The 14507-nt window shown below is 38.0% G+C and overlaps 1 protein-coding gene across 2 annotated transcripts in view; it reads left to right on the plus strand.

The window, feature by feature from the left end:
- Nucleotides 1-14507, plus strand: part of LOC146469524 (uncharacterized) — a 58070-nt gene that overhangs the window by 41404 nt on the left and 2159 nt on the right. Inside the window, exons 21-37 of one of the 2 annotated variants that reach the window (XM_085123149.1) lie at nt 987-1221; nt 1664-1809; nt 2376-2612; nt 4289-4657; nt 5112-5456; nt 6056-6085; nt 6207-6324; nt 7140-7211; nt 7294-7365; nt 7971-8042; nt 8153-8224; nt 8907-8978; nt 9733-9804; nt 9896-9967; nt 10786-10863; nt 11385-11769; nt 12439-13063. In XM_085123149.1, the coding sequence (XP_084979275.1) occupies nt 987-1221; nt 1664-1809; nt 2376-2612; nt 4289-4657; nt 5112-5456; nt 6056-6085; nt 6207-6324; nt 7140-7211; nt 7294-7365; nt 7971-8042; nt 8153-8224; nt 8907-8978; nt 9733-9804; nt 9896-9967; nt 10786-10863; nt 11385-11769; nt 12439-13063 (3072 nt within the window). Of the gene's footprint in view, nt 1-986; nt 1222-1663; nt 1810-2375; nt 2613-4288; nt 4658-5111; nt 5457-6055; nt 6086-6206; nt 6325-7139; nt 7212-7293; nt 7366-7970; nt 8043-8152; nt 8225-8906; nt 8979-9732; nt 9805-9895; nt 9968-10785; nt 10864-11384; nt 11770-12438; nt 13064-14507 lie in introns of those variants that run through there. The other variant, XM_085123150.1, reaches the window with a different exon arrangement.

The raw sequence follows: 14507 nt of genomic DNA on the forward strand, positions 1-14507 counted from the left end.
CTAGGTAAGCGAATGCCGTTTCTGTTAAAGTTGATAAATTCTAGAGGAATAAGTCTTATTTTTCGTCATTTGTGTCTTGCATCTACCATCCTGTATGTGACACATCATGTGGTGAACTTCAGACTCGGCGCCTCACGGCGGGGATGCACAATCTGCGAGCCAGCGAGGCATGCGAGGCAGACGTGTGAAGCACTCAGGTTAGCCTAAAAAAAAAACACTCCGGTTAGCCAAACAGCACTCAGGTTAGCTTAAATAACTCCCCGGTTAGCTTAACGGTTAGCAGTTTATGTTGGGGTTGTTCATGCCTCGCATGTTTTGCTCATGCCTCGCACATCTGTCTCGCATGCCTCGCTGGCTTGCATATTGTATACACTCCTCACGGCCCGAGTACAAAGAACGCGACCGAGAATTTAAAGAATTTGACAACGCGACCGAAAACTTATTAACTCGTGCCACCCGAGTACAAAAAACGAGACCGAGAACAATAACTCGTGGCCCGAAGTCTTATCTCTCGGCCCATCGCGACCCCAAAAATAAAAAAGAATTTGATAATGCTACCGAAACCTTAACTCGTGCTGCCTTACGGCCCGAGTAATAACACATCATTATGACGGTTCGAAATTCATTAACGCTGTTGTATAGTACTCCGTTATAGAGCAAAACGGATAAAACTGAAAAATCTTTCGGGCAAGGGGGCAACGTGTGAATAGGGAAGAACCAAGATACAAGGAAATATTAAAAATCGTGTATAATTACAAAGAATAAAAAAAGCTAGAATGACGACTTTAAAATCATCTCGTATGATCGCATTATTTTGAACTGAACGTTTCTTCATTTTAGGCCTGGTCAATCTCACACTGAGCATAAATTTGGCCGTCCCAGGTGTTACTGTATACGCAACACACAAAACATGATTCCCACGAGCAGTTTAAGTGTCGTACTGTAATTGAAAATGATTTATCTCACCATAATTTTGTTTTCAACAGAAGCCAATGGCCAAGATAGCTTTGAAGTTCTCCTTCCATTGGCCGTGTTTGGAAACATTACGATTAATAACGCAATTAACAGAAACCTGGACGCTGTGACCATCTGTGTCTGGCTACAAAGAAATAAGTCGCCAATAGAGATAAAATACTCAACAAAGTTAGGGTGTGAACAGACTGTAGTGCTTGGAATACATGTCTGGACAACAATTGTTGTGAATATTCTAGGAAACGAATGGTAAGGTCCTTAACAGATAAGAACCTCCTTAACTTCTAAAAATAACGACTCGCTGCTTTCAGAGAAAAAACAAATGGCATTCATGATTTCTGCTAAAATGGTAGTCATAGAAGATGTTCCTATCTCATTGAATTTCAAAGAAATCAACCCTTGTCAAGTTAGTTTCTTTGCGACAGTGATACAAAAGAGAGAAAGAAGTGCACTGTTTAGGTTTTTGCCTGGGTAAAGAATATTGATGTCATCAGCAAAAGGAAGAAAGTGAGTTTCTCAGACTGACTACTGCTAATATCAATTATGTATAATCCCATAATCTCTCACTCGTACCATTCTCCCGTAGTTTCTGAAGTGGGGGATTGTATATAATTTAATAAGCTGTCATTATCAATCCTGGCTCTAATTTGAATATCGTACTTGAAGGTCTCCCCAATAATTCTTGCTTCAGGGAAGTTCCATCTTTCGTGGTTGATGAAGAGTGGCACCATGTGTGTGTAGGTTGGTTTCAAGGAAGCGGTTCACTGAAGGCATTCGTAGACGGACAGAAAATGATGAGCTTCACGCATGACTCGATCTTTGGACTCGCCATCAAAGGTGACTGATTTGTATTAAATACTGAACGATGGAAGCCTGGTTAATTCGCAATAAATTAAATGGGCCGCTAAAATATAGGTGGTCATGTAAACTAAGGTGGACTTACTTGTCCATCGCAGAGTAAAAAGATAATGGGGGGAATAAAAAAAAGGTCATACGTAGCATACTCGGTGGAGGGCTATAGTTAATCGAACCAAAAAGAAAAATATTCACATGTACGTTATACCTTCATTCTCGTGGATTAAATTTGCATTAAATGTTTAATTAAAAAAATTAAAAGTTATTAGTTTACTCACTTGCTATGCTTGTAAGGCTGCTTACCACGTTAATGGGGTGGCCGGACTCGAGAAGTCAGTTAAAAAAAAAAGAAAATGACAGCGATCGGTGTTCATACATCACTTGAGTACTTGAATGTCGACTGTGGTAATTTCAAGCATTGTTGTAGAAAATTACTGTATTACCTTTCAGCTTCGTAAGGACTTGTTGAAAATGTGGAAATGCCTTAAGTAGTCCTTTTCCTCAAGACCTCGTTTTAATTTTTTGAAAATATTTTTTGACTGCTTAAGGTGGAGGCAACTTCACAGTTAGCTGTTCAGATCTGACAAATTCGTCAAAAAACGCAATTAGCCGTGTCAGTGAACTCAACATGTGGCAAACTATGCTCGATGAAGAAGAGATGCAGCGCATGTCTTTTGGATGCACGAGAAGAGAAGGCGATCTTAAGTCTTGGAGGAGCATGCTCAGTGGATTGACAGGAGATGTTACTATTAATCACGACATTTCATCATGTGGAGACATCACAGGTTTCTAGTTGAATTGTTCGCCATATTTGTTATTCATTGTGCTATTATTCCCGTCTTTTAAAAACTCTCCCCAATGGTTGGCAAAATTTTATTTGCAATTCCAATAGACCAATGTCGATTATATTTTAAAATTCTAGCTTGGCTACGACGCTTACGGGAATAAAACAACAGAAATTTTATTGAGGCTCAGAGATGACTAATTAATTTTTTTATCCCCCTTAGCCTCGTAACCGGCCTAGGACCAGAATATTGAACTTTTTTACAGTAGTATCCGCAGTGATAGTAGCACCACTTGTTCCAGCGAGTTTCAAGGTTACGCTAGGTGACCGAGCATTTCAGTCTGCCTGCCCTAAGGTTTGGAATGGGCTTCCCGTTAGAATAGACCATATTCGTATTCTCGGTATCGAACTGGATCGAGCTTGCAATGGAGGCTCTTGAGGGAGAATATATTAGAAACTATTTGCATGTGAAAAGATTTCCCCGCATAAGCCTCGTGTACAACTGAGCTAGTTCCAGTTCAATACCGAGAATACGAATACGGTCTATTAGAAATATTAACAGAATTGAAACATTTAAGAAAGAGCTCAAAACACATGCACATTTTAAATCGTAACATATATCGTCAATAGCCCTCTGCGTGATAAATTATTTTTCTCAGTCAGTGAGACCGGCATACTCGGAAAAAAAAGAAAAAATCCGAGTACTCCCAACAGGAGTGGAACCTTCTGCGTGTTGTGCCATTTCATTTTTTCTTCTCTTTTTTTATTTTATTTTATTATTATATGTATTAAGGATATTTGGAGTTAATTAACTAAACTTGACTTGACTTGACTGACTAAGTGGTTCCCTGATGCACTGGTATTTATTAAATGTACTCGCAATTGTTAGGCAAGGCAAAAGTCAGAAGTTCATTTAAGCCCACGGGAGGCATTAATTTCCAACGGCCATATTGAATCTTTTAACTACTCTCAGCCAGTCTTAATCTGTCTTCAAAACCATCAAAACTACCAGTTTGTTGAAGTTACTTTAAGTCTTCTAAAGTAAATATTATAACTTGATTGATCTAAACCTGATAGCAGTTGCATTGACCTACATTCAACCTGATTAATCTGTCTTGCATCCGTTCTTCTACAGAATCTACTCCTCCCAGTTAGTTTAAGACGGTTGTCTGTTTGTTAAAAACAATTCAAAAACTCATTAATAATTCATAAGCTCGTTGACCTATCAAATGGTCGAAAATACATCACGTACAGTGACTGTATATCGATAAACCTCCTCCTTATTAGTATGTGGTGTTTTATCAGCTGATAAAACACTCTTCATTAGTATGCAGTGCTTTATCAGCTGATAAAATACTCCTCTGGTCATTAGTCTGCGGTGCTTTTCTCGTATGCTAATTTCGAACGTTCACAAAAGCATAATTGCTATCAACTCTCTTGACACACCCTTTTCCACGGAATGTTTTTGAAGCCGTTCAAAAAACTCGCAGCACGTGTTTTATCAGGTCTAAAACCACTCGGCTGTGCCTCGTGGTTTTAAACCCGATAAAACACTCCTGCTCGTTTTTTAAACATTACATAAATAAATGACTACATCGATAACTAAATAAATAAGCTATGCTTGAAATTGAATAGCTGTTATAGAAAAAGAAATATAATATATCATGTTTCGCACAGGCTATAGCCTCGCCACATGGTCGTTCTCTAACGGAGGAGACACACCTGCCCGTCTTATAAGCCCGTGGTATAACCGATCAGTAGAGGGCAATGGCCGATGCCTCAAGTTTCGTTACATGTTTCTTGGATCTGGCAATACAACTCTGAGGCTTTATCAAAGAAATAACATTTTACCAAGAGAAAACCCGATCTGGGAAGATACGTCAACGGGAGACAACTCGTGGCAATATGGACAAGTTTCAGTTTCTGGAGTAACGGAAAACCAGCTTATATTCGAGGGAAGGCTTCCCCAAGCAGGGTGCATCTCCATCGGAGGACTTTATTTTACAAGTGGTTACTGTTCAATGGAGCCTTCAAAGGCTATCAAAGGTGAAGAAACATTTTCCTGTTAAAGTCATCGTAACAGTGAAATACATCATCGCTCTAGAAGGAATAAAATACCAAGGGGAGTTATAATTATAGGAAAATTTACTACTGAATGCAAGGCCGCTTTTCGATCCTCGTAGGAGACAAAGTGTATAAATCCATTACAAAGGAAACACCTTGTACCTGCATGAAAGTCGCGTTTCGAATTAATTCAAACTCAAAATCTGCGATTTCGTTTTATTTTGAAAAGCGTTTTCAAATCACCTAATGGAGACCTGAGGGTCGTTTCACCGTAGGAGGAAACTTTGAACAAGAGAAAACCCGAGTGAGGCGCTATTACCCTAAGAAATACAAAGCTATTTTAAGTATACATGGACCTAGGTACTTTGGACAAATACCAGTTTAACCTTAGCTTCCCCAAGCGATTTTACAATTCATATCTTTTATTCTTTATCAGGCTGCAAAGAACACTTGACTGGTAACAGTGGTTTCATTCTTTCACCGTATTACCCAGGATATTACGCAAACAACAGCTGGTGTGAATGGCGAATGACCGCACCTAGTGGGCAAGTGGTCAGGCTAGAGTTCCTTTATTTTAGGCTAGAGGAAGAATCTCGATGTTTAAATGACTACGTTGAGGTATTTGATGGAGGTTCAATATATTCTGTATCTCTGGGCAGATTCTGTGGTCATACATACCCAACATTGTTAGAATCTTCCTCCACGGATATGCTGGTTGTGTTTAAATCCAATGGCAAGATCGTTCGTCCAGGGTTCAAAGCGCACTATTATGCAACAAAAGGTGAGATTAAATGTTGTAAACCCTATCTAGCCCGGTCTTTTTAACTCTTATGGGGCCAGAGCGGGGGATGGAAACCATGCATCCTCCTTCGTAATTCTTAGAGTATTAAAGCTATGACAATGAAACTTTACGGATAGATAAAACATCTAAAGATGTTTTCTCTCAAGCCCAGAACCGTTACTTGTGACAAACTATCAAGTGGAAATTACGTCTTGATTTCCAAACAACGGCCATTTTGATTTCTAGATTTGTCTAAAACTTCACAAACCACTAAAATTGACCAAACTGAACTAATCGGAGCCAGTTGAACACAAATATTATCAAAAATACATGAAAGTTGTTATAAAGAAACAGGAATACTATTGTGTTTCGGAAAAAAACCTGCCTGTCAAAATTTGGTTGCCATTGTAGCACCAAATGTAGTGGATACTGAACTACCACACCAAATTGCTTCCAGCTAAATTCCTGAATTGATCTCATCATGTTTGGTTGGATTTACTCAAATATTAAAAAATATAACGCGATTTCGTTTTCAAATTCGATTGCTTGTTTTGTGTTTGTCATTGTTGTTATTGTATTTTTTTGTTTTGTTTTTCCAGAAAGAGACAAACGCTGCAAAGTAAAGCAAGGTATTTTCGCTTGTTGTTTTTGGCCATACTTGCAATTAATTCCTGACGTTATCCTCCCTAATAATGTAGTGTAATGTAAAACAAGATAAGAGCTGAAATTTTGATTTAAAATTTTACACAGATTGCCCAGTGGGCTGCAAATGTTACATAACGGAAGGTAAACCACAGCAATATGTACTACAAGGTGCAAGTTATTTGCAAGACATCCCGAAGAATATATCAAATCTTACAACAGTCCTGTAAGTATATTATCTGTGTATAGACCTATTTTTAAACAGGTGGAGCGTGGGGGTGACAGCTTCTAAGGTTTGTGAGGACTAGCAAAGGACGAGAGGACTGAACGAGATTGATAAGGAAACATGGTAGGCTAGTCCATCGTCCATTTAAGCTGTTTAAGCTAAAGTATAGAAGTCCAGTGGGGACTTGTTAATTTCTGCGTGGATGTGATTGTTTGTGAGGGGTGAATGGTTTTCTCCAGTAACTACACATGAAAAATAATGGACAAAAATAATATATATTGAGGTTCTCCTATGCCCCTTCCTCTGCGATTTAATTAACAACACAATTAAACTTCGAACTGAAATAACTAGGGCTGATGCATTTACCACATTTAAGACCATGTAATCTTTTAAACTTAAATTGAAACTTTTTTCATTCTATCCACATACTATATAAATAATTTGTTCTTTCAACTAAAAAGCACCTGGGCCATTTGTAAAATTAAAGTATTATTATGGCAAGGGAGCCAGTTTATTGCCCATAACCAAAATAGGGGATAGTACCGGCTTCTTGAAGCTTTACATACAATTAAAATAAAATTTTTAATTGATCAGGGCTTACACTGTGTATGCAGAGAGAGCAAGAAAGTTTTTTGCAAAGTCAACAAATTGAAGTCATTTTTTATACGTTTGTGCTCTAATTGATGATTAAATACGTCGTAACATTGCCAAATTGTTGTAGATCCACGATTGCTACGTTGGCCTAGCGGTTCAAGTATATCTAAGTTAGCTATTTACTCCCACAACTCTTTCCTTATTGCTTCTATTCGTTATAGTTTATTTGGAGGAAGTAAAATTACTCGACTTCTGGACGGAGACTTTAATTCCCTGTCATCATTTATTTATTTGTAAGTATGCCTGATGAATTCAAACTTTTCTTCTTAAGTGTCTTCAGAAAAAAAAAAACTACCGTTCTTTTTTTCATTTCAGAGATTTAAGCCACAGCAAGATTTTCCAGTTACAATCAAAGACCTTCCAAGAATTATCGTCTCTTGAAACGTTGTAAGTATGCAACAAAGCTGATCCAAGATTAACAATTTTTTGAAAAATCCTAAGCCAACTATGGCACTCATACTCTCCTGACCTTTGAATATCGATTCCTGCCACCCAGACTGGTTGACGCTTACACTACCGCATAACTAAGCATAACACTAGCTGAATACAACAGAGAATCGTACGTGTTCATTAACCATTTTTCACGAAGACGTTCTCCTTGCCCCTTGGAGAAACAAATTCAAGAACATTTAAGCTATAAAAATCCATTTTTAAACGATGCCTTCTTTTGCTACTGCGCATACGCTCTGCGCATCTTGGGATGGTTGAGAAACTCTGATTTCTTAAGGACGGTGGCTAATGGTTCAAAGGTATTTTGGGGTGGTTTATGACTATGCGGGAAAAGAAGGACTTAACAAAAATTACTGAAAGCCAAAAACAAAATTGGGGGAACCACGCAGATACGAGCATAACTCGAACAGATACAGGATCATTACTTAATTACTTAATTTGTAATTTAGTCCAGTAAGAGGGGATATTTTTATAATGGGGCATTTATATCGATTTATTGAATGTTTAGTTTGATTCTTAACTGAGTGTTTACGTTTAAATAGGAGACTTAACAACAACTTCCTAAAGGAACTAAGCAAGGACGTTTTTGGAGGACTTTCCCGACTTTACTCTTTGTAAGTTTAGCGGGGTCTGCCTGTTGTCTAGTTTTCTGATGGTCTGAAGTAGTTTTGAACTAAAATGGAACTATACCGAAAATAGCTCTTTTTTTCCTTTTTCTTTTCAGGGATCTCAGCGACAATCTCCTCACGGATATTCCTGAAGGTGTTTTAGACAACACGACTAGCTTGGAAATCTTGTGAGTAAGATGAAGACCTATAAATGATCAATACATCATTTTACATCGCACAACATCAAAGTTAACTTTATTCAAACAAAGAAATTTACAAAGATTTGTCCATCCGAGTATTTCAATAGCATGACTAATCGAGTAGAGTGACAATTATACAGTAATATAACATAATGACTTTCTTTATAAAGGAAATCGCCTGTCAACAAAGCAGTATTAAAAATTACATAAAAAGTGAGGAATTAAGACTACGCATGAAGATGCTTATCAATAGGAATAAAGGAAAAATAAAGGTACAAGGAGAAAGTAAAATTACAATAAAAATTGCAAAACAGAGTTTATGAAACTAATTTATCAACTTAACAGTAGAAACAGCTTGTTTTGATTCATTATTCTCTTGTACTTTTACTTTCAGTAGAATAGTTACTAAATAAACGTTACAAAAAAGGTTGTAGTTAAGTTTTTCAGTTTAAGGAAAAAACTAAAAACAAAATACAGGCTAATTAGTAGAAAACTGTCAGTTACCTGAACTATAAAATGTTAAGTAATATACCAAACAAACAAGAGGAAAAATGTTTCGTAAAAGTTCCAAACACCGAGAAAAAACAAAGGCGCAGCCGATTTTTATTTTTGTAAACGATCTACGAACCGGGGTAAAATGAGTATATTTTTTATTTTAAACTCGTTTCAGGAGCTTGAGATTTAACAGTATCAAACATATATACAAAAATGTTTTCCAATACACGACCAGACTGACACATTTGTAAGTACGTTTTCATTTTCTTTAGGTAATTAATAACTAATTCCAACTCTTTTTATTAACAATTTCATAGAACATTTTAGTGTCCAGAAAAAGACTGAGTATGTCTTTTATGTCCTTTTGAATTTGTAGGCCGCTTTTCTGACATTTATGACTTCGTATGATTACCGCTCTTGTCATGAAGTAAAATTAACGTCTAATTTACGTCATTTTTTCTCAAGAATAACTTTGTTTCTTAAAGCCTTGAAAGTTATAATTGTCTTTTCACGTAAAATGAAAAATATTGAAGATTAGAAACCAAGATGACATATGCCAAATGCATCGTTTCGGTCCGATATGGATGACCTTGAATTTTAGTTAAAGGATTATTTAGCCCAATCTAGACCGGACTATTTTTTCTCTTCTGTGGCCTGGGGATATCACGTGGGAATTACGTCATGGTTGTCAAACGGCGACCATCTTGTATCCGACATCTTAAATTTTGGCCATGATTTTCCTTAAACTTCACAAAAACACCAAAATTGAACGAAAAGTAATAGATAGAAACCAATAAATGAACACCAACATGAGCAAAACCAAAAACGTTAGTGTAAGAAAGCTAAAAGATGAATTTGCTTTATTAAAACCGGAATAAAGCAAGTAAAATCTACCTGTCAAACATTGGTTGCCATGCTAACGTCAAAAATACAAACCTACCAAACCAAATTTTCCTTTGATAATTGTCTGAGATTTTCATTGTTTTTCTCAAATATTATAGGTATCTTGATCACAACCGTATCAGGACCATCGAGGAGAGCGCATTCTCTTCACTTGGCAGTCTGAAGTATTTGTACGTTTCTTTGTCTTAACGTTTTCGATCTTAATCTCATAAGTAAAGCAAGTAACCAAAACAAGTTACCGATCTTTCGCTTTCTTTTCAGATCTTTGAACAACAATTTGCTCAAAATGGTTAGCAAGACTGTCTTCAAGGGTCTGGTATCACTCACTGAGCTGTAAGCATTCACGTCACGTGTGATCGTATGATAATGAGGAAAGCGAAAGTAAACGTATAAACGTCTAAACATGGAAATCCCAAACGCCGTAGCAAGACAAGAGGGTGTAGAAAGGGGTGTCTATAATATATTTAGTATTCTGTAAGCCTCGGATGTTTTTCCAGTAGAAGACTGATAACGGATGGACAGCGTTTTGGACGAACAAGTCGTCTTAATCTGAAAACGGGACGTAATAGGCGTTCATATTTCTCGATCATGGAATCAGACGGTTATTCAGTGTTCAAAATGGACAAAAGTTGAAGTTATTTAACAATTATTCCACGAGCGCGCGTTGGATATGAGATGATAGATAGCCAACGAGGCGCGTAGCGCCGAGTTGGCTATAATCATCTCATATCCAACAAGCGCAAGTGGAATAATTGTTTTATTAAAAACAACCGAGAAATATTGCTAGATCTTACTGATTTCGCTGTGCAAGAACGACCAGAAGGCAATTTAATGATCGCCATTTCTCGGCCATGGTATAATTGCTCATATACCATGGCCGCTAAGCCAATCAAATCCCTCGAATTGCATTATACAATGATGCAGTTTTTAATAACAAGGGTTAACCCACGATTATCCAGTAAAGCTGTGAAAGAAACTTAATGTGCGCGTAACGGAGACCTTCGAGTAAAATGGGACATCGAATTGTGAATCATAGTAATAAGTAAATTGCGGGATTCAGTTGTTAAGATTTTCATACCTCAGTCTAAAACTATGAGCAGTGAAGGCTTCATCTATAATGGACCCTCTAATTTGTTCTTCATTTCTGCCAGGTTTTTGCATGGCAATGAACTTGCTGAAAAGGCAATTGCTGCAGACACGTTTGATGACTTGGTGAGCCTAAACAAGCTGTAAGTATTATCCTAGTTAATTATTCCACTGTGCTCTGGGTACTCAAATAACCATCAAACTTTGGCTAACAACCTACTGATAACTGACTTTTAGCACACTTGGTGAAAGGGAAAGAATAAATCAATGTATACCCTTTACCAAGAGTAGGAGTGCAGTATATCAAATTGGGCCGAGCTTATCATAAATCAATTTGCGACGTCACAACTGATGATGTCATTTCAACGGATTTTCATCCACGTAAATTATCTAGTTTCTTGCAGGACGGCTGTTGTTATTCTTTGCTCAAGTCTCTTTCTTTTGGCCCCCATTAAACCATTTCGTCATTAATCAAATGTGGTATTTTTGACGCCGTACAGAGAAAATGTGAAAACGATATATTTTGTATCATTAGCCCGGCCAAACGGTTTTAAGATTTTTTATGAAAAAGAAGGGCTCCCGTGTAATACCCCTTGTTCATACCTCAATTAGAAGCAAAGACAAAAGGATTGGTTTTGAGGAATTGATTTTTTTTCTGAATTAGGACTTCGGACAGTTTTATTCTCTGCTGCTACGCAAAGAGGGCCACCAAGGATTTAACGTGCGACTCACCCAAGAATGAGTTTTCCAGTTGCGAGGACATGATGAAGAGTTCTGCTGTGAGGGTTTGTGTTTGGCTTCTCGGCCTCTTAGCATTGGTCGGCAATCTCTCAGTCATTCTCTGGAGGTGGATATATAGCAAGGACAACAAGATACAGTCATTTCTTTTTACAAACCTAGCTGTTGCCGACTTACTGATGGGTGTGTATCTCATCATAATTGCTGTCCAGGACACTCGTTGGCAAGGGGAGTACTTCAAGCATGATGTGAATTGGCGTATGGGCTTACTTTGCCAGCTAACAGGTGCCCTGTCTATGCTCTCTAGTGAGGTATGAGTGAGGCTTAAAAAAACATATAAAGTACAACGTTTGAACCGGGCCATATGTCATTTTAGTAAGGAGAAGGATGTGAGTAAATTACAGTCCATTTATATTTAAAATAAACAAGAAATAAATCCCTCTACTAAGAGAATATTTTCGATTGAAATCAAGAAAGGAACGGAAGTTGTATTTGGGCTCCCCGATAGAAATGTTCATTGCGATTCTAGTGGTGCAAAGAGTCATTCGAAACGGTTCGTGTTGGCAAGAACGATGAACCTTCAACACCTTTTATTGCAACTTAAATAGACAGAAAAACAGGTTTTTTTTTTTCTGTTTCACATGATTAAATTTCCTTTTCCTTTCCCTTTCGGTGGTGCCTAAAAAACAGGTAAATATCTCTCGGAAAACCGAGTTTATTAAAACTGTTTTAATAAAGTTAACGTTGTCATTATTTGGTTTCTTTTACATAATTGTAAGTCCAACACTTTATGTGTGACGTCATGGAGGCCATGTTACAGGGACAATAAGATTCTTCTCCTTTCGGAGTTTAATAATTTCCATTTTATGCAAACTATGTGAACAAATTTTCTTTTGTTTTGTACTTCAACATGGTGGGAATGCACAGCACCTATTCTTTCTTTTCTGTCAATTAATTTTCCCGTCGTTTCATTTATCAAGGTTTCGGTGATGTTTCTCACCATCATCACTGCCGATAGACTCATTTGCATCGTGTTCAATCTAAGTGTGCGACATCTGACACTTAAAGCTTGTTACATCATCTCCTTCGCCGCCTGGTCTCTGGGTATCGTCTTGTCCCTCCTACCTCTGTCGGGTCTGAGTTACTTCTACGACACGGAGAAAGATATTCGCTTCTACGGGCGATCTGCAGTGTGCCTGGCTCTTCAGCTATCAAACGACAGGCCACCCGGCTGGGAGTACTCCGTTTCCATATTCATTGGTTTGAATTTTCTTGCATTTCTCTTCATATCGTCAGCATACACAGCCATATTTTGGTCCGCCGTGAAATCATCAAAGTCCATAAGATCAACGAATGTAAAACGTGAATCAGCTCTTGCCAAGCGGGTGGCGTTCATCATTTTGACGGACTTCTGTTGCTGGATGCCTGTGATCATTGTGGGCATCTTGTCACTCACCGGAAGCTTCCATGATCCTGAGAACAAGGTGTACGTTTGGATGGCAGTGTTCGTACTTCCGGTCAATTCCTCTGTAAATCCCATACTCTATACTCTGGCTACCCCTCAAGTGCGAAAATGGTTGAAGAAGGACCAGTCCAATTCAAACAGTACGTTCTTCATATTTTGTTGATACTTTGTTTGAAAAAGAGAATTTGAAAACTAAAGGGAAAACCAGTAGCACATGTAAGAGTAGGTGGGTCAGGTTGTGCCTTAGATCCCGGGGTATTCAATCGATGGAAACTGATGATCGGAAATTCAATCGATCAATCGATATCAATCGATAAAATTAGTTAATTGGTATCGATTGGTATCGGCCAATCGATGACCAATCGATAACCACACAAAAACCATTCATCGATTGCTATCGATTTGCTCAGCATCCTCGAACAGACGTTACGCACGCTACCTGTCCGATCATCCGCCATTTTTAGGAAGCCCTGGGGTCGAAATTGGTAAAACAAATTCCGTCCCAGTCTTCTCAACGCAAAGAATATACCCCGTGGCACGTGTACTCGAATTACCCACTTGCCCGTCATTGCCTTTCCGTGTCATAATGTCTACGCAAGACGTCCGGGTAGAGGCTTTACTGAATATAAGGTGCATCGTCAAAGACCATTATCTGCCGTTTTGAGGTGAACGTTGGTGAAGTGTTCAAATCAAACAAGAAGAGGGGAGAACGCGGAAACGCGTTTAAAGTTGTGAAACATCGTGGACAGCTCGACCATCCACAGTTCGAGCTTGTGGATCCTATTTGGCCAGTACATGCAGATATTTCTATGTTAGTGAATTATTATTATTTTTTTTTTATTAAAACTATAACAAGCAATCCGGGCAAACAAATATGAAATTATTCGAAACACATACATTGTTATTTCGGTGTACTCTTCTCATAATATGGACGGGGTCGGACGTTAGCATTAAAGAGAAAGAAGTGAGTACTGTTCTCCTGTTAACATTAAAATGAAATGTGTTTACTATTACTGCGTACAATTCGCGTCGATTCCAGTTCCGTCAATCTGCAACCAATCGATACCAATTTATCTATCGATTGGTATTGATAATCGATACCAATCGATATCCACACAAGTCTTCGCTATCGATTGGTTATCGATTATCAATATCAATCGATTAATTGATATCGATTGGTATCGATTGATATTGATTGTCATCGATTATCTATTCCATCGATTGGATACCCCGGGCTTAGATAGATAAATCAGGAACTATTTCATATTAGGGACTGTGCAATAATTATCAGGAGGGGGGGGGGGGGGCTGAAAAACGAGAGGGGGGGGGGGCATTACCTAAAATTGCTGCCAATATAGGGGGCTCAAAGTAAAATCACTCATTTGACAGAGAGGGGGGGGGCGTTAAGTTTTATTCGAAATGTAGATAAAGTTAAACGCAATAAAAGATTCTCAATACAGGCCTCATGATAGACTGTAACAAATATCAATACGAACAGCTGTTAAACGATTATTGAAAAAATTCCATCAAAATGAAAAGATAACTGATTAATTTTAACCCTTCTTTTATTCAATTAAGCTTACC

This window comes from Pavona decussata, unplaced genomic scaffold, assembly GCF_977016875.1.
Source record: "Pavona decussata unplaced genomic scaffold, jaPavDecu1.1 SCAFFOLD_122, whole genome shotgun sequence".
Classification (NCBI taxonomy): Eukaryota; Metazoa; Cnidaria; class Anthozoa; order Scleractinia; family Agariciidae; genus Pavona; species Pavona decussata.